The 17,742-nt window shown below is 41.9% G+C and overlaps 1 protein-coding gene and 1 long non-coding RNA gene across 20 annotated transcripts in view; one reads left to right on the top strand and one right to left on the bottom strand.

Annotated features, from left to right (window-relative positions):
* The window catches only part of HMBOX1 (homeobox containing 1), a 195,810-nt gene that overhangs the window by 172,824 nt on the left and 5,244 nt on the right, over positions 1–17,742 (top strand). For 5 of the 18 annotated variants that reach the window (XM_045165011.1, XM_045165005.1, XM_045165014.1 and 2 more), the window contains exons 7-9: positions 13,833–13,915; positions 15,820–15,915; positions 16,767–16,861. In XM_045165011.1, coding sequence (XP_045020946.1) covers positions 13,833–13,915; positions 15,820–15,915; positions 16,767–16,861 — 274 coding nt within the window. Of the gene's footprint in view, positions 1–13,832; positions 13,916–15,819; positions 15,916–16,766; positions 16,862–17,096; positions 17,524–17,742 lie in introns of those variants that run through there. The other 13 variants (XM_045165013.1, XM_045165007.1, XM_045165016.1 and 10 more) reach the window with 8 other exon arrangements.
* Positions 1,811–17,699, bottom strand: LOC112583843. Of its 2 annotated transcripts, none has more exons than XR_003108116.3 (3): positions 17,561–17,699; positions 16,533–16,630; positions 1,811–2,754 (listed from the first exon to the last, which is right to left on the bottom strand). It is a non-coding gene; the product is annotated as an uncharacterized LOC112583843 (long non-coding RNA). The 2 variants fall into 2 exon arrangements; XR_006549755.2 differs by lacking the exon at positions 1,811–2,754 and adding an exon at positions 13,063–14,566.

Here is a 17,742-nt window from a genome sequence, read left to right as displayed (position 1 = left end):
ACTTCCAGCTCTGCTTCTCCTGTTTCTCTCTGATTCCTGGTTGTTTCTCAGGGATATTTTAAGGTATGATTAGTATCAGAGGAGCTTTGAGATCTTTGGATAAAATACAGGGTGTCACTTTCTTGGTTTTTAACTGAACTGAGGATGTCGTTAGGCTTTTATGGATTAACCAAAGAGAGGTGCTGTACTTGGAGAAAGTGTTCCCATTTCTGTCATCTCTTGCTTCCCTCTGTTATTTAAAACAACCACCACCACTCCCCCCACCAAAAAAAAAGAAATATTTTAGTTATTTTGTTGTTGCTGAAGATCATTTAACACACAGATGCTCTCAAAGTGGATATGGGACAACTAGGTTCCAAACTATTTCAGTTTAATGGTATTCTTTCCTGCCCTCCACTCAGTAATTATACTTAGTGATAAAGAAATACACACTGGATTGTAGATAGTGAGCAGTGTCTAACAATCCTGAAACGTTATTTTTTTAATTACTAAGGTGATGAGGTTTAAATCTCTCTTCAAGGGAGATAGTTCATTTAAAAACACAGGGTGGAGGGGCGGGGCGGGAATAAGTTCATTTACATGGCATTATCCTGGCAGATCAGACAGTAAAGAATCTGCCTGCAATGCAAGAGACTTGGGTTCGATCCCTGGGTCGGGAAGATAACCTGGAGAAGGAAATGGCAACTCACTCCAGTATTCTTGCCTGGGAATTCCATGGACAGTGAAGCCTGGCTGGGTACACTCCATGGGGTGGGACACACGCACGCACGCACGCGCGCGCGCGCACACACACACACACACACACAACCCTCTTGCTTAGAGAGCCAGTTCCGGTCTTTTCTATGTGCTCCCTGAGACACAATGGGAGGAACTTTCCGGTTGTTATTTTTATAGACTTAGGTGCTACTGAAATGAAGGTGCTTCAAGGACATTTCCATTTGTTACCAGCTTATGGTGTCTCATCTCATGTAAATGATTTTGCCACTTTTCATTTTAATTCTTTGCTGTCATTGTCTTGCAAAGTGATCATTTGGTTTCTCTCTGAAGATATTCACTGATCATTCGGCTGACAATGTCCTTTGTCTGTAAAGTGTAGTGCCCTTAGGATTTATTTTATTGGCTTTTATATTACTACCTGTAGATTTCTGTTTACATGTCTTTCCCTTTTTAGTCTTATAAAATGTCTAGGGCTATAAACATTCTTATATGGGACAGAAGTGTATTTCAGAAACAGGTCCCTTTCAGAGTCTTAAAGCCAAGTTCTCCCACAATTTATCCACCTGGTAACAGTAGAAATATCTAATCCTTTAACATAATTTAAGGATGAAATTCCAGAAGGTGAATAATAGATAGTATGTACTATTCCTAAGGCTATCTTCATTTGGTGGAAGGGAGGAAGTGGTGCCTAAACCCAGGAAGTGAGGGTGTCTTGAATTTTTATTACCATCCCAGTGTCTCTTGAATTTTATCTTTCCTTGTATTCCCATGCCTTAGCCTACTTCAGATCCTCTCCTCGGCTTTTACCACAGCTGCATAACTAACTTTTACCTCTAGTATCACCAGAGATAGTGCCGTACAAAATGTGTTTGATCATATAATACCCTTGCTTAAAAACCTTTGTCCAGTTGCCTGAAGTTAAGTGCAAACTCGATTATACTCTTTAAAATATAGACCAAATATTTTTCTTCAGTTTGATCCCCAGTCACCCATCTCAGGCTTCCCTGGTGGCTTAGAGGGTAAAGCATCCGTGTGCAATGTGGGACACCCAGGTTCAATCCCTGAGTTGGGAAGATCCCCTGGAGAAGGAAATAGCACCCCACTCCAGTACTCTTTCCTGGAAAATCCCATGGACGGAGGAGCCTGGGAGGCTGCAGTCCATGGGGGTCACAAAGAGTCGGACACGACTGAGCGACTTCACTTCACTTCACGCATCTCATGTACGTTTCATCCACACTGAACTCCTCATTCTCAGAACATTTTAAGCTCTTTTGTAACTCCCTTCCTTTTATATGTTGCTTCCTTTGCCTCATGCTATTTTACTTTATCCACCCTCCACGCTCTGCCTTCAAGAAACCTGCACAAATGTTGATTCTTCTCTGTTCCCATATACTACATTCATTCCACGAATACCGTGCATCTTACAGTGAACTCTAGAGTGTGTTTTGTAACATACATATATCCCCAGTGATTACATTAGGAGGCTCTGCATGGTTTATCTTTGCTACCATTTTGCCAATTGCTTGGTATAAACTAGGACTCAGTCAACATTTTGAGTTGACTAAATGATTAATTACATCTAAAATCAGTCATTAGACTTATTTCTCAACTTTACTGATAGTCTATTGGTTATGTATAGTTCAAAAATAAACACTGCTAACATAATTGTATTCAGCTATGTCTTAGTATAAAACCTCTGAATGAAGCAAGGGAAAACAGTGCATTGTACAATACGGTAAGACTCCAACTGCCTTTCTCCTGAAAGAAGTATTGTCAGTTTCACTAAAGGCCTTAACTGAAACCAGTGTTTTCTGTTTTCCCCTTTGTTTCTTTCTTACATTAATTTATTCCTTCACATATACATTTATTCAGCCATCTTTTGATCAGACAGTTGCTTACTGAGTGTCTGTTACAGGCCAGGCAGGTTCTCTGGACTTACATAGCTCCTCTTACAGGTAACTAGATAGAAACTATAGTTACTAATTTCTTCGATACTTCCTTTTTTCTGACAGTTGCCATGTCCCCTTCACAAAATACCTGTGAAAAAGACATAGAGTTTTTAGTTAACAGTAAACTCAGATGAGCCAATAATGTAATACGGTCCTGGACTGACGATATAATTTACTGTCTAAATGGGATAATTTAGGGGAATGAGAGTGCATGCTAAGTCACTTCAGTCATGTCCAGCTCTTTGCGACCCCATGGACCATAGCCCACCAGGCTCCTCTGTCCATGGTATTCTCCAAGCAAGAATACTGGAGTGGGTTTCCATGCCCTCCTCCAGGGGATCTTCCCAACCCAGGGATCAAACCTGTGTCTCTTAGGTCTCCTGCATTGGCAGGTGGGTTCTTTACCACTAGCACCACCTGGGAATGAGGGCCCAGGGGTTGTTAATAATCCAGGATAAAAGCACTATTTCAGGCAAACCCTGAATATAATCCTTATAGGCTAATCAGATTGCATTACTAGCTGCTTTTTGTTGTCTGAGCACATCTTAGGTTTTTATGTTTGTTTTTATTGATAACTTTGCCCTTTCCTCTCCAATGCTGGAAGCCTGTGCATCCCTCAGAAGAGATCCAAAGCAGTAAGCTTTCCCAGAGCAGTGTAGTCCATAGAGATCTCTCTCTAACCTGGATTTATTTAACATATCATTTATATATTTAATTAGCAGCTAGACATATTCTGACTTGTCACTGTTTTACTGTTTTGACTGTTCTTTTGACTCCTTTTGTTTTAACTTCATATCTGATGTCCTCAACTGAACTGTGTACTGTTAAGATCACGGTCATTTTTGAACTTACATCTACCCCTCAAACACATACTCATGCTCATGTAATACATACTGGGTGAACATTTTATTTCCTGACCTGCCTTTGTCTTTCCTGAAAATTCTTTCACTTTGCATCAATATTGTGTAGCTGTCTGCCCCCTACCACCACCAAGAAGAAAGCTTTAAGAGCTTTGTAATTCTTTGCAAAAAAATTTTAACTATTACATTTTAAATTTAAATATTTACCATGAGGTATTTTAAAATATATTACTTTATCAGTTTACCTTATACTGTATATATTTAATTAATATATTGTAAACATTGAAACATTACAGAAAGATGAAAGTAGTAATCACAGTCCAGTGTACACACCTGCAGCTGTATTAGCACATTTTAAAGAAAATTGATATTTCTGATAGGCCTACATTTCTTATAATAAGTCTTTAGCAGAAAAGAAAGGATTAATTGCCAAGCTTAGAGATTTAGAACTACAGTTAGTACATTATATTCTTGAACCTTTTATTTGGAAGGTTTGATTTGGAAGGTTACCAATTTGTTTTTATTCTGACTATACTTTATATAGTTAAATACTAAGTACAAATTAAATAAGATTTTTACAAAAATTTTTAACACATTAATCATATATGCCTGGGTAGCTCAAACAGTAAAGAATCTGCCTGCAATGCTGGAGACCTGGGTTCGATCCTTGGGTCGGGAAGATCCCCTGGGAAAGGGCATAGCAACCCACTCCAGTATTCTTGCCTGGAGAATTTGATGGACAGAGGATCCTGGTGGGCTCCAGTTCATGGAGTCAAAAGGAGTCAGATACGACTGAGCAGCTAACACAACAATCATAAATGCCACAACTGCAACGTCTTATTTGTTGTTTTGTTCTGTTGCCAAGTGGTGTCCAACTCTCTGTTACCCCGTGGACTGTGGCACGCCAGGCTTCCCTGTCCTTCATTATCTCCCTGAGTTTGCTCAGACTCATGTCCATTGAGTCAGTGATGCCATCCAGCCACCTCATCTTCTGTTGTCCTCTTCTCTTCTTGCCCTCAAACTTTCCCAGCATCAGGATCTTTTCCAATGAGTCAGCTCTTTGCATCAGGTGACCAAAGTATTGGAGCTTCACTTGAGCATCAGTCCTTCCAACGAATATTCAGGGTTGATTTCCTTTAGGAAATGACTGGTTTGATCTCCTTGCTGTCCAAGGGACTCTCAAGAGTCTTCTCCAGCACCACAATTTGAAAACATCAGTTCTTTGGCACTCAGCCTACTTTACGGTCCAACTCTTATATCTGTACATGACTACTGGAAAAACCATAGCTTTGACTAGACGGAAGTTTGACAGCAAAATGATGTCTGGTTTTTAATATGCTGTCTACATTTGTCATCGCTCTTCTTCCAAGGAGCAGGCATTTTTCAATTTCCTGGTCTGCAGTGATTTTGGAGCCCAAGAAAATAAAATCTCTGTTTCCACTTTTCCCCATCTGTTTGCCATGAAGTGATGGGACTGGATGCCATGATCTTAGGTTTTTGAATGTTGAGTTTTAAGCCAGCTTTTTCACCTTCATCAAGAGGCTCTTTAGTTCCTATTCTCTTTCTGCCATTAGGGTGGTCATCTGCATATCTGAGGTTATTGATGTTTCTCCCGGCAGTCTTGACTCTGTCTTGTGAATCATCCAGCCTGGCATTTCACGTGATGTACTCTGCATATAAGTTAAATAAGCAGGGTGACAAAATATAGCCTTGATGTACTCCTTTCCCAATTTTGAACCAGTCTCTCATTCCATGTCTGGTTCTAACTGTTGCTTATTGTCTTGCATAGAGGTTTCCCAGGAGGCAGGTTAGGTGATCTGGTATTCCCATCTCTAAGATTTTTCCACAGTTTGTTGTGATCCACACAGTCAAAGGCTTTAGTGTAGTCAATGAAGCAGATGTTTTTCTGGAATTCTCTTTTTTTTTTATGATCCAGCGGATGTTGGCAATTTTGATCTCTGGTTCCTTTGCCTTTTCTAAATCCAGCTTGTATATCTGGAAGTTCATGGTTGACGTACTGCTGAAGCCTAACTTGAAGGATTTTGAGCATTACCTTGCTAGCATGTGAAATTAGTGCAGTTGTGCGGTAGTTTGAACATTCTTTGGGATTGGAATGAAAACTGACCTTTTCCAGTCCTGTGGCCACTGCTGAGTTTTCCAGATTTGCTGGCTTATTGAGTGCAGCACTTTCACAGCATCATCTTTTAGAATTTGAAATAGCTCAGCTGAAATTCCATCACCTCCAACTAGCTTTGTTCCTAATAAGGCTTCCTAAGGCCCACTTGACTTCCCACTCCAGGATTCTGGCTCTAGGTGAGTGAACGCACCATCTGGTTATCTGGGTCATGAAGACCTTTTTTGTACAGCTCCTTTGTGTATTCTTGCCACCTCTTCTTAATCTCTTCTGCTTCTGCTAGGTTCTTGCCATTTCTATCCTTTATTGTGCACATCTTTGCACAAAATGTTCCCTTGCTGCTAAGTCACTTCAGTCGTGTCCGACTCTGTGTGACCCCATAGACGGCAGCCCACTAGGCTCTGTCCCTGGGATTCTCCAGGCAAGGATACTGGAGTGGGTTGCCATTTCCTTCTCCATTGCATGAAAGTGAAAAGTGAAAGTAAAGTCGCTCAATCGTGCCTGACTCTTAGTGACCCTATGGACTGCAGCCCACCCGGCTCCTCCATCCATGGGATCTTCCAGGCAAGAGTACTGGAGTGGGTTGCCATTGCCTTCTCCAAATGTTCCCTTAGTATCTCCAGTTTTCTTGAGATCTCTAGTCTTTCCCATTCTGTTGTTTTCCTCTATTTCTCTGCATTGTTCACTTAAGAGGCTTTCTTATCACTCCTTGATATTCTTTGGAACTCTGCTTCTTTTCTCAGTTATTTGTAAGTCCTCCTCAGACAACCACTTTGCCTTCTTGTGTTTCTTTTTCTTGGGGATGGTTTTGAACACCACCTCCTGTACAGTGGTATGAACCTCCATCCATAGTTCTTCAGGCACTTTGTCTACCAAATTTAATCCCTTGAATCTATTCATCACCTCCACTGTATAATCATAAGAGATTTGATTTAGGTTATACCTGAATAGCCTAGTGGTTTTCCCTTCTTTCTTTAATTTGAGCCTGAATTTTGCAATAAGGAGCTGATGGATCTGAGCCACAGTCAGCTCTGGGTCTTGTTTTTGCTGACTGTATAGAGCTTCTTCATCTTTGACTGCAAAGAATATAATCAGTCTGATTTTGATATTGACCATCTGCTGATGTCCATGTGAAGAGCTGTCTCTTGTGTTGTTAGATTAGAAGAGGGTGTTTGATGTGACCAGTGTGTTCTCTTGGCAAAACTGTTAGTCTTGGCCCTGCTTTGTGTTGTACTCCAAGGCCAAACTTGTCTGTCATTTCAGGTATCTTGACCTCATACTTTTGCATTCCAGTCCCCTATGATGAAAAGGACATCTTTTTTCGGTGTTAGTTCCAGAAGGTCTTGTACATCTTCATAGAACTGTTCTACTTCAGCCTTTTCCGCATTCGTGATTGGGGCTAGACTTGGATTACTGTGATGTTGGATAGTTGCCTTGGAAATGAACAGAGATCATTCTGTCGTTTTTGAGATGGCACACAAGTACTGCATTTCGGACTTTTTTGTTGACTGTGAGGGCTACTCCATTTCTTTGAAGGGATTTGTGCCCACAGTAGTAAATATAATGGTCATCTAAGTTAAATTCCCGCATTCCCATCCGTTTTAGTTCACTGATTCCTAAGATGTCAATGTTTACTCTTACCATCTCCCGTTTGACCACATCCAATTTACTCTGATTCGTGGACCTAACATTCCAGGTTCCTATGCAGTAGTGTTGTTTATAGCATTGGACTTTGCTTTCACCCCATACACATCCACAAAAGGGCATCATTTCCACTTTGGCTCATCTCATCATCCTTTCTGGAGCTGTCGCTCCACTCTTCCCCAGTAGTATGTTGGACACCTACCACCTGGTGGGCCTCAGCTTTCAGTGTCATATCTGTCTTTTCACACTGTTCATGGGGTTATCGAGGCAAGAATACTGAAGTGGCTTGCCATTCTTTTCTCCAGTGGACCACGTTTTGTCAGGCCCTGACTACCAGGGACATGCCCCTCAGCCACTCCACGTAGCAGGACGACATGTCCGGTGCCCTCCGCAAAGCCCATTTCTGACTTGTCACCTCCTCAGGCCCTGTCGTGCTAGGTTCCAGAAATACTGTGGCTTTATTCTGTTAGTCACTAGAATGGCAGTCACAATCCTAGTATTTTCTAGATGATTCAAATCCACTTTTCAAAACGAGTTATTTAGGGAGTTAGATTAATAAGCTACTTGTTAATTGTTTAAATGTTTTCCTAATGTTCTTTTATTTTAAAATAATGTATTTTCATTTTAGAAATTCAATAGAGAAGTAAATATGTAGAGCAGAAAGTGAAAATCCATCTTAATTACTACCAATGTTTCCCTGTCTTCTACCCCAACCCCCACTCACCCAACCCCAGGATTCTTGCTCCCAAGACATAATCATCATTTGTAACAGTTTAATATGTACCCTTTAAAACTGTGTTGTGATAACTCTACATATACCCTTGATGGTCAGCAGTTCATTTACAGTGATAGCCATTTCTTTAGGAGGCCCCTGCACTGGGCTGGTGGTGACTCTGTCCATCATTATTGAGGAGGACAGCTCATCATTGAGGAGTGCAGATGAGGGTGAGTCAGACTTGGACCTGGTCTCAGGTGGCTCTTGGTGTAGCACGGGAGAGAGGTTTACAGTGATAACTATAATACAGGATGAAAAAGGTCTGAGAGAGGAACAGGTGAAGTGCTGGATTCACAGGATGAGGAATTACCTTTGACTGGCCAAGAGGTGACAGTGGAGCTGGTGAAAGACAAGATGGTTTGGAGGCAGGGAGGCAAAGAGCACGTAAACGGACAGTAGAAAGGCGCAGAGATGCAGGGGTTGACAAGGCCGTTCCATTTCCCCAGACTAGCATGCATATACGAGAGCAGCAGTAGATAAAGCTGCAGAGGCAGTTTGGGGGAGAAGGGACTCTGAACACCTCTATAATAAATCTTTAAAAAATTTTTAATAGAATAGCAGCATGACTGGAGATATACATTAGGTATATTAATCAGACATTAGATGGAGTAGAGTGTCAGTCACAGGCTTTGCAATGATTTGGAAGAGTTAGCACAATAAGGTATAGCAGCCATTGAGCTGTTGCCGAAATGGGACCTCTAGGTCTTAGCAGCTACCACATTCCATCAAATCTAGGAAGGCTTTGATTGTATGACACACCTTTATTTTATATACTGGCATGGGGTGGGGGGGATGCTGCCAGTTAATTTTCAGACACAATGAATTATAAGATGTATCCTAATTTTAGAATCATAATAATGAAGAAATATGTATCATAAAATGAGTGAAATAGAGTAAATTATGAGGGCACAGGGAAAGGATATGCAGGTGAGACAGGGTACTCAGCGCTGGTGCACTGGGATGACCCTGAGGGATGCGATGGGGAGGGAGGTGGGAGGGGGGTTCAGGATGGGGGACACATGTACACCCATGGCTGATTCATGTCAATGTATGGCAAAAACCACCACAATATTGTAAAGTAATTAGCCTCCAATTAAAATAAATAAATTTTTTTAAAAAAAGAAAAGATATGCAGGAAAGAAAGGAGACATGAGAAAATGAAACAGGGCAGGATGATGAGATCAGAGACACAAGTGGAGAAGTAGACCTTGAAGAGGAGACTGCATCTTCCTCTTCCATGAGATGCAGAGGTCAACGAGCAGTGACTCAGAGACATACAGAAGTTGAGAAGCTAAAAACATTAAACAAATCCTAGTAATCTCCATTTTGGTAAAAGAGGAGGCAAAGTGAAAGTGAAGTCGCTCAGTCGTGTCCGACTCTTCGCGACCCCATGGACTGCAGCCCACCAGGCTCCTCCACCCATGAGATTTTCCAGGCAAGAGCACTGGAGTGGGTGCCCAGGGCATCTGCAAAAAGAATGACAGTGGTAAGTCTAAGGGCTTGGGATTAAGCGTGGAAAGGTTTCAGGAAAGAGGGGCATGAAAAACAGAGGGTTATAGACAGTTGGCTAGAAGAACAAAAAGCATTCCCATCAGAAACAAAGGGCCTAGTTAAGGCCGAGAAACACAAGGTTATAAAGAAATCACTTGGCCCTATTTTATAACTTTGCCCAGGAACTCTTGGTACCCTGATTGAAGGATGGAAGAAAACAAGTGGAAGGTGCTTTCTGCAGGGTGGGAGATTGGCAGGACAGGTATGGTGGAAGGACACAGAAGCTGAGTAACCAGAATTTCTCCTAAGAGATACTGTTATTTGTTTGTTTTTTTCTATTGAAGTATAGTTGAATTACAATGTTAACTACTACTGTACAACAAAGTGACTCAGTTATACACACACATACATATATATGCATCTACACACATTCTCTTTCATATCCTTCCTCATTATGGTTTATTACAGGATATTGAATACAGTGGCCTGTGCTGTACTAGGTCCTTGTTGTGTGTCCATTCTGTGTGTGCCAGTTGCATCTGCTAATCCCCAACTCGCACTCCTCCCCTCCTTCACCCCCTAACCCTTCAACCACTAGTCTATTCTCTGAGTCCCCTGATTCTGTTTCATAGACAGGTTTATTTGTGTCATATTTTAGATTCCACACTTAAGTGATATTGTATGCTATTTGTCTCTTTTTGACTTACTTCAGTTTGGCTTCCCTTGTGGCTCAGATGGTAAAGAGTCTGCCTGCAATGCAGGAGGCCCAGGTTCGATTCCTGGGTCAGGAAGATCCCCTGGAGAAGGAAATGGCAACCCACTCCAGCACTCTTGCCTAGAAAATCCCATGGATGGAGGAGCCTGGCAGACTACAGTCCACGGGGTCACAAACAGTCAGACACGACTGAGCGACTTCACTTTCACTTAGTATGATAATCTCTAGTTGTCCTCATGTTGATGCAAATGCCATTATTTTTGTTTTTTCTTATGACTGATTGTGAAATGTGTATATGTATCCTATCTTCTTTATCCACTTGTCTGTCGATGAACATTTAAGTTGCTTGTCTTTGCTATTGTAGATAGTGCTACTATGAACATAGAGCTGCATGTATCTTTTGAATTATCATCTGGATGTATGCCCAGGAGTGGGCTTCCTGAATCATATGGTATCTCCTAAGAGATACTGTTGGTTCAGCTTGCCATGGAATTCAGGGTGAGAAGCGAGATGAAGTCAGAAGAAGAGTGATAGATGAACAGGTTTTTTAAGTTGGGGAAGGGTTTTAAAGGATTCGAGAGTAGTGTAAAGAAGAAGAAATTTGAAGAGGTGGGGTAGGTAAGTAGAAAGTTGACTAGGGAATTTCAGATTTTCAGATTTAGACATAGAGTTCTAAGTCATCTTGAGTCTTGAAATGTGCTATCTCTCTAAAACACAGCTGGGAGTGTATCTCTGTGGCTTGTAAAACCTCTATTTCAAGATGAAATCTTTATTACGTATGGAACATCACAAGGTGGCCCCATCCTACTCCTCCAGACTAGCATCTCTCATTTTTTCTTGTGAACCCTGTATTCTAACCACACTGAACTCTTCTCCATACCCAGAATCATTAAGACTTTAATCTACCTTTTTGCCTTTGCTCATGCTTTTTCCCTTCCATGAAAAGTTCTTTTTCCTTGCTTTGCAAACTCCTAGCTTGTCTTCGAGAGGTAACTCAGATGGCACTCCTCTGCCAAGTCTCACAGCAACACTGAGCACATTTTCCTCCATGCTCCCACCTCCTGTGTTCAGACAGCCTATGGAATCTCTTTACAAGAGCAGCAATATGTGTCTCTTCAGTAGATTATGGGCTTCCCTGGTGGCTCAGATGGTAAAAAATCTGCCTGTTGTGCAGAAGACCCAGGTTCAGTTTCTGGGTCAGGAAGATCCCCTGGAGGTGGAAATGGCTACCACTCCAATATTCTTGCCAGGAGAATTTCATGCACAGAGGAGCCTGGCGGGTTACTAAGAGTTGGACACGACTGAGCAACTAACACTTTGACTTGAGCGACTAACACTTTCACTTCACTTTCAGTAGATTATAAACTCCTTGTGGTTTCTCATTCTCTTCTTGACCCACAGTGGGTGCATATAACATTAGATACTTAGTATCTGCTTTTGTTGTCTTTGTTGCTGGATTTTAAATGAATGCGCTGATCGTGTGCTTTTCAAACATTAATGTGCAGTCACATTACCTAGAGATCTAGTTAAAATTCAGATTCTCATTTAGTCTAAGGCAAGGTCTGGGATTCTGCTTTTCTAACAAGCCCCTGGGTAATGACTGTGCTGTTGGTTAATGGAAACTAATCCAGTGTCTTTGCCCAAATAAATAGCAGAGGTGGAGTTAAGATGAAGTCAATAGGAATGTGGAAGTGCATCAGTGACTTGGAAGAATCCTCAGTATGAACATGGAAGCTCTAAAAATGATAGCAGAAAATCATGTGGAAAGAGATGTGTAAATCCCGGACTGAAGCAGGAGACCGCTGTGTGGGGTGGTGGTTGCACAGCTGCATTGATGGAGTCATTTACATTGTAGAGAAGGAAGGGCTGTTAGCTGACGGCAGCCGCTGTGTCGGGGCTCCAGCGAAGGATGCTCTCCACACGGAGAGGGTGCAGGGCAGAGGAGCTGCACCGCAGAAGGAGGGCTCTCACGAGGTTAGGGGCCTCCCAACAGAAGGGCACGTCACTGGTGCAGACCGAGGATGGGGGAAGGGAGGCCCCAAGGAAGTGAGAGGAAAAGGATGTGACAAGGGATCACTTCCTGACCTTACGTTTCCAGGTTCAAAGCACAGAAATTCTGCTTTCCTTTTTGAAAACTCTTAGGTGACAGAACAAGTAGTACTAATAAGCATTCTGTTTCCACATATAGGGTCACAGGTCTGATAATGCCAAGGATGGGTTCAATAAACCCAGTTTCTTTAAGTACTGTTGTACAGAAGTAATACATGCATTTTAGCATATGGAGAAAGGCAAAAATAAATCTTAAAATGTTTAAATTTCTTCCTACTTATCCCTTTCCCCACGATAAGGTAGTCAACCTTGATGTGTACCCTTCCAGTTTTATCCATGCAGATTTTTTATGAGGACATTTTATTAGAGGATAAGTATATCAATATTCTGATACTTAGTCACTTAAGTTTTTTTTTTAATTGGAGGATAATTGCTTTACAATGCTGTGTTGATTTCTGCCATACAGCAACTCAAATCAGCCATAAGTATGCGTATGTCCCCCTCCCCCCACCCTTTATCCATGCAGATTTAATTACACATATGCAGGAATTTTTTTTCTCTTTTAGATTTTTATTTTATATTGGAGTATAGCAGATTAACAGTGTTGTGATAGTTACAGGTGTACAGCAAAGGGACTCAGCCATATATGTATATATATGTATACACACACACATGCATCCATTCTCCCCCAGACTCCCTTCCTATCCAGGCTGCCACGTAACACTGAACAGAGTCCCCTGTGCTATACAGTAGGTCCTTGTTGATTATCCATTTTAAAAACAGCAGTGTGTAGAGGTCCATCTCAAACTTCCTAACTATCCCTTCCCCCACTCTTTGTCCCTGGCAACCATAAGTTCATTCTCTAAGTTAGACAGGAATTTTAAAAATTTCTTAACAGTACTTTTACATGCACATTATTCTACAGATTGGGTTTTTTTTTTTCCACTTAGGACCATGTCAAGAACATCTCCCCAGGCCAGTGAATAGTTTTTTCTAGTCCTTTTTAAATAGCTGTGTGTAAATACAGATGTCTCATAATTTGCTCTGTCATTCTCCTATTGATGGACAGTTGGGTAATCTCCGAGTTTTGCTACCACAAACAAGACGCGAAAGAGTCCTGTCATCACCAGTGCCTCTGGAGCAGAAGTCTGTGATTTCAGTATCCAGTACATCTTTTATCGAAGCCGAGCAGTGGCTAAACCTGTCCTATCCAATATAGTAGCCACCAGTCACATGTAACTGTTTAAATTTACTAAAATCAAAAATCCACTTCCTCCATCACATCAGCGTCATTTCAGGTGCTCAGCAGCCACATGTGAGTAGTGGCTGCCCGGTTGGACAGACTGTTTCTATCCTCATAGGAAATTCCATCAGACAGCCTGGACTAGACATTAATGTTACATCCTAGAAAAGGACATCTTTTTCAGTGAGCCTGTGTGTTAAGGAGAGCACATTTCTAAAAGTACAAACTTTGTGTCTTAATTGATTGCCTCTGCAGTTACTTCAATGAGAATCAATACCCAGATGAAGCAAAGAGAGAAGAAATTGCAAATGCTTGCAACGCAGTGATACAGAAGCCAGGTAAGGCAGTGAGCGCGCCTGGCTCTGGGCTGCGCTCAGACCAGCATTTGGGACCTCAGTCTCTTCCTCATCCTGGTGGTGCTCTTGGCTCCATTCCCACCATCCTCCTGTGGATGGTCATTGCTCTGTCTTGTTCACACTGTACTTCTGAGGGGGTGATTACACTACTCCAAATTAGGCTTCATGTGGGAAAGTTCCAGTGAGTGTCCTTGCTTGAGATGCGCAACCTTGAAATTACTAGTTTTAAAGACTGTATCGATTTCTTTTTCCAAAAATACAGCATAAACATACCAGTTTCAAAATAGTTTGAAAGTTGGCATACTTAAACAAGATTTGTTAATGTAAATATTAAGATAGTTTTGTTTTGTAACTTGAAAATTGTATAATTCTGTATTTCTGTTTAAAGAAAGAATTCTTTTTGGAGCGGACTTCTTTCCCATTTCTACATTGGGATGACTTCTTAGCTTGGAGTATTTCCATTCTGAAGTCCAGTTGTTCCTGTGCAAGTCAGCAGAGCCCCTGAAACACTCATACGTCGTGTGCTAAAATGTTCTTCCACAGATTATGGTGGTGGTGGTGGTGTTTTTTTTAAGAAGAAACCATTCTCAGTGAAGAAGAATTGATCTCCATTTGGCCAGTTAATTGGATTGGCTTAAAGGATACATACAGAAGTATCACTTTTTTATGTTTTAAGTTTTATCACTGTTTTGTGATAGTTAAATACTAATTTATTCTCCGTTAGTTAGAAGCCAGACTTCTAACCGTCCAGAACATACACACTCAGCTACAACGACATCGGTATCCTTACTTCTCACAGGCCAAAGCCCTGGCCCTAAGGCTGTGCTGGATGGAACTCAGACTCGTCCTGGAAAGTACTTAACCTCCGTGCATCAAGCGCCTGACCCGTTTCCTGGTCCCGCTACCCACTGAGGGCTAAAAGCTAAAACAGAAAACGATGAAGGAGAAGGGTGGTTGCCATGTTGGTAACCGTGGTGTTATCTGTAAACCGTCACATTTGACAGCAATTTGCAACCTGAATTGTGCTTTGTGTTCCAGTCTAGTTACAATAACAGATGGGCATAGTGACCTCAGTCTTAAGAGCCCATGGAGAGTGGTCCCTGTCAAGACAGCAGGAAACTAGTTTATACAGGGCCTTAAAGATGTAAGGGGACTTCAGCTATCTGGGAATGTGGTAAAGAAATAGATTCATCTGAGTAAATGATGCTAATTAAATGAACCTTTCATGTTACTGTCATGTGAACTTTGAATGCTAGCAGGCTGAATCCTTTAATATTTTATGTTGGAATTCATATTGTGTGACTTTCTGAATTGAAGCATTTTGTGTTATTAGAGCTGTCTGTATGTTTATTTATCCATCCTATCCTAAGTTGCTTCAGTCGTGTCTGACTCTATGTGACCCTATGGACTGTAGTCTGCCAGGCTCCTCTGTCCATGGGATTTTCCAGGCAAGAATACTAGAGTGGGTTGCCATGCCCTCCTCCAGGGGATCTTCCCAACCCAGGAACTGAACCCATGTCTCTTGTCTCCTGCATTGGCAGGTGGGTTCTTTACCACTATTTATATGTTTATTCTGGAGAAGGAAATGGCAGCCCATTCCAGTATTCTTGCCTGGAGAATCCCATGGACAGAGGAGGCTGGCAGGCTATAGTCCATGGGGTCACAAGGGTCGGACATGACTTAGCAACTAAACCACCACCACCATATGTTTATTCATTCAATAATTAAGTCTATATATAGTACTAGATCATGCTAAAAAAAAAATTCTATATCTGTTATTCTGGCAATAAATGCAGTGAAAAGAACATTTGGGGAAAAAAAAAGTATTGTCCCTTAAAACTAGCCTCAGATACAGATTTTCTGAATTTTACTGCATGTCTTCACAGGCAAAAAACTGTCAGATCTGGAACGAGTTACCTCCCTGAAAGTATATAACTGGTTTGCTAACAGGCGGAAGGAGATCAAGAGAAGAGCCAATATCGGTAATGTACCCGGAGAGGCTGCTGTCTCTTTGAAGGCAGTCCTGGGCCTTGTGTTTAAGAGTGACTTCAGTTTAGAACTGCAGGTCTAAATGAGACTACCCTTTAAGCCTAACAAGAACTGCCCTTATGTTTTTCTTCATTGTATTTTTATAATGTGAAGTTAATATTAATCATACTATTTGTATTGTACTAAGAATGGCATTATTTCTAAACCTCATCATTCTTAATGTGCAGGAATCTGGAATTAGACATGATCTCTGATCAGTTACTCCTGTGTGCAGATGAAAGCTACCTATAAGGCCTTGAGAGGGGGAATGTGACACCCGAAGCCTTTTCATTCTTACCAGGCTATGACCCAGAGGCTAAGAAACAGCTGATTAACAGAACTGGAATAAAAGCGTCTTAATATACAGGGAACCTAGTAAAAAGCAAGATTGAAAAAAAAAAAGCATTTAAGAAACATGAATTGATGAGATCAGGATGGTGGGCTGGTTTTGAGCTTCTTAAATTGTATTTCACTTATAAACTTACTTCTTCATCATGACAATCCTCAAATGCTTTATAGAACCCCAAGACAGGAGAGCCATTTAATTAGCTGGTAAGTATGAAGCACCTACCAGTCAGCCACTCAGATGTACACACGAAGCAGCAGGGGCTCCAGAAGGGCAAATGTGTTGTTCCTCCCCCGACCTCTGTGCCATTGAATTCCACCTATCTGCAATTGAGAAGAAATAGGACTTAGTCTAGGGTTTTGTTTTAATTGCATTCTCATTTCCTCAATACAGATTCAGTGTTTAGACCTTTATGATATGGTAACAGATAATTTAGGGATCTGTTTGCTTTTTTCGAAGAAGCAGCAATCCTGGAGAGTCATGGGATAGATGTACAGAGTCCGGGAGGCCACTCCAACAGTGATGACGTGGATGGGAATGACTACTCGGAGCAGGTGAGCCACGGAGCAGGTGCTGCTGGGTACAGAGCGGGTGGGGTCGTATGACAACTCAATTCTGTGGGTGCGCTTTGTCCCGGGTGGGGGGGTGGGGGTGAGCTAAGGTCCCTTCAGCTCTGCTCATGTGTCTAGTTAGATTTTCATATAACTTGAATGTGGTTAAGATTCAGTTGTCCTGTTGAATTTGTGAGAAATCCTTATTCACCCACACGGATTTATTGTCATACAACAGGATACTTGGCAAGTACGCAATGGGGAGGAGGAGGAGGGAAGAAGTTCAGAGGGAGGCAGAGAAGCAGAGAAGGTAGAAGAAGAGAGGAGGATCTGATCCAAACAAGCAAGTTCCACCATCCACCACACACACACTCAATGTCTGAGAGGTGCTAGGGGCTTCGGGCAGCCGCGGCCCTGCCTGGACATGAACCCACCCGCACAGTGGAAGGGCCTACCCGCTTCGGCCCCGTGCCGTGGGAGCCCTCGTGCTGAGACCGTGGTCCGTCCAGAGTCTCTGGAACATGGACACACACACACCCTCTCATAAATGCATGTCTGCTCACCTCACCCTGACTTCCTCTTCATTGCTTAAGGGGGAAAATATATTTAATTGTAGCCACTGGATGGAATAATTCAGTAACTAAGAATGTGGGGGTTTTTCCTCACTTAAAGATACAAATTTTTTAAGGATTTTAAACTCACTCCATTTGGAATATGAAGAGAATGTGTGGTCGCTTCTAGGCGCCAGCGGGAACACATTTGCTCTTTCCTAGTCAGTGTACCCCGCTCAGCCAGCTCGTAAACAAGAGTCCACCATGCTCTCCTTCTGCTCACCATCCTGCAGCTTGAGCGTAGACACTGCCAGAGTCCCTGCAGTTCCATGC

The sequence above is a fragment of the Bubalus bubalis genome, chromosome 3 (genome assembly GCF_019923935.1).
Source record: "Bubalus bubalis isolate 160015118507 breed Murrah chromosome 3, NDDB_SH_1, whole genome shotgun sequence".
NCBI lineage: Eukaryota > Metazoa > Chordata > Mammalia > Artiodactyla > Bovidae > Bubalus > Bubalus bubalis.
This window is presented reverse-complemented; position numbering and strand designations above follow the sequence as displayed.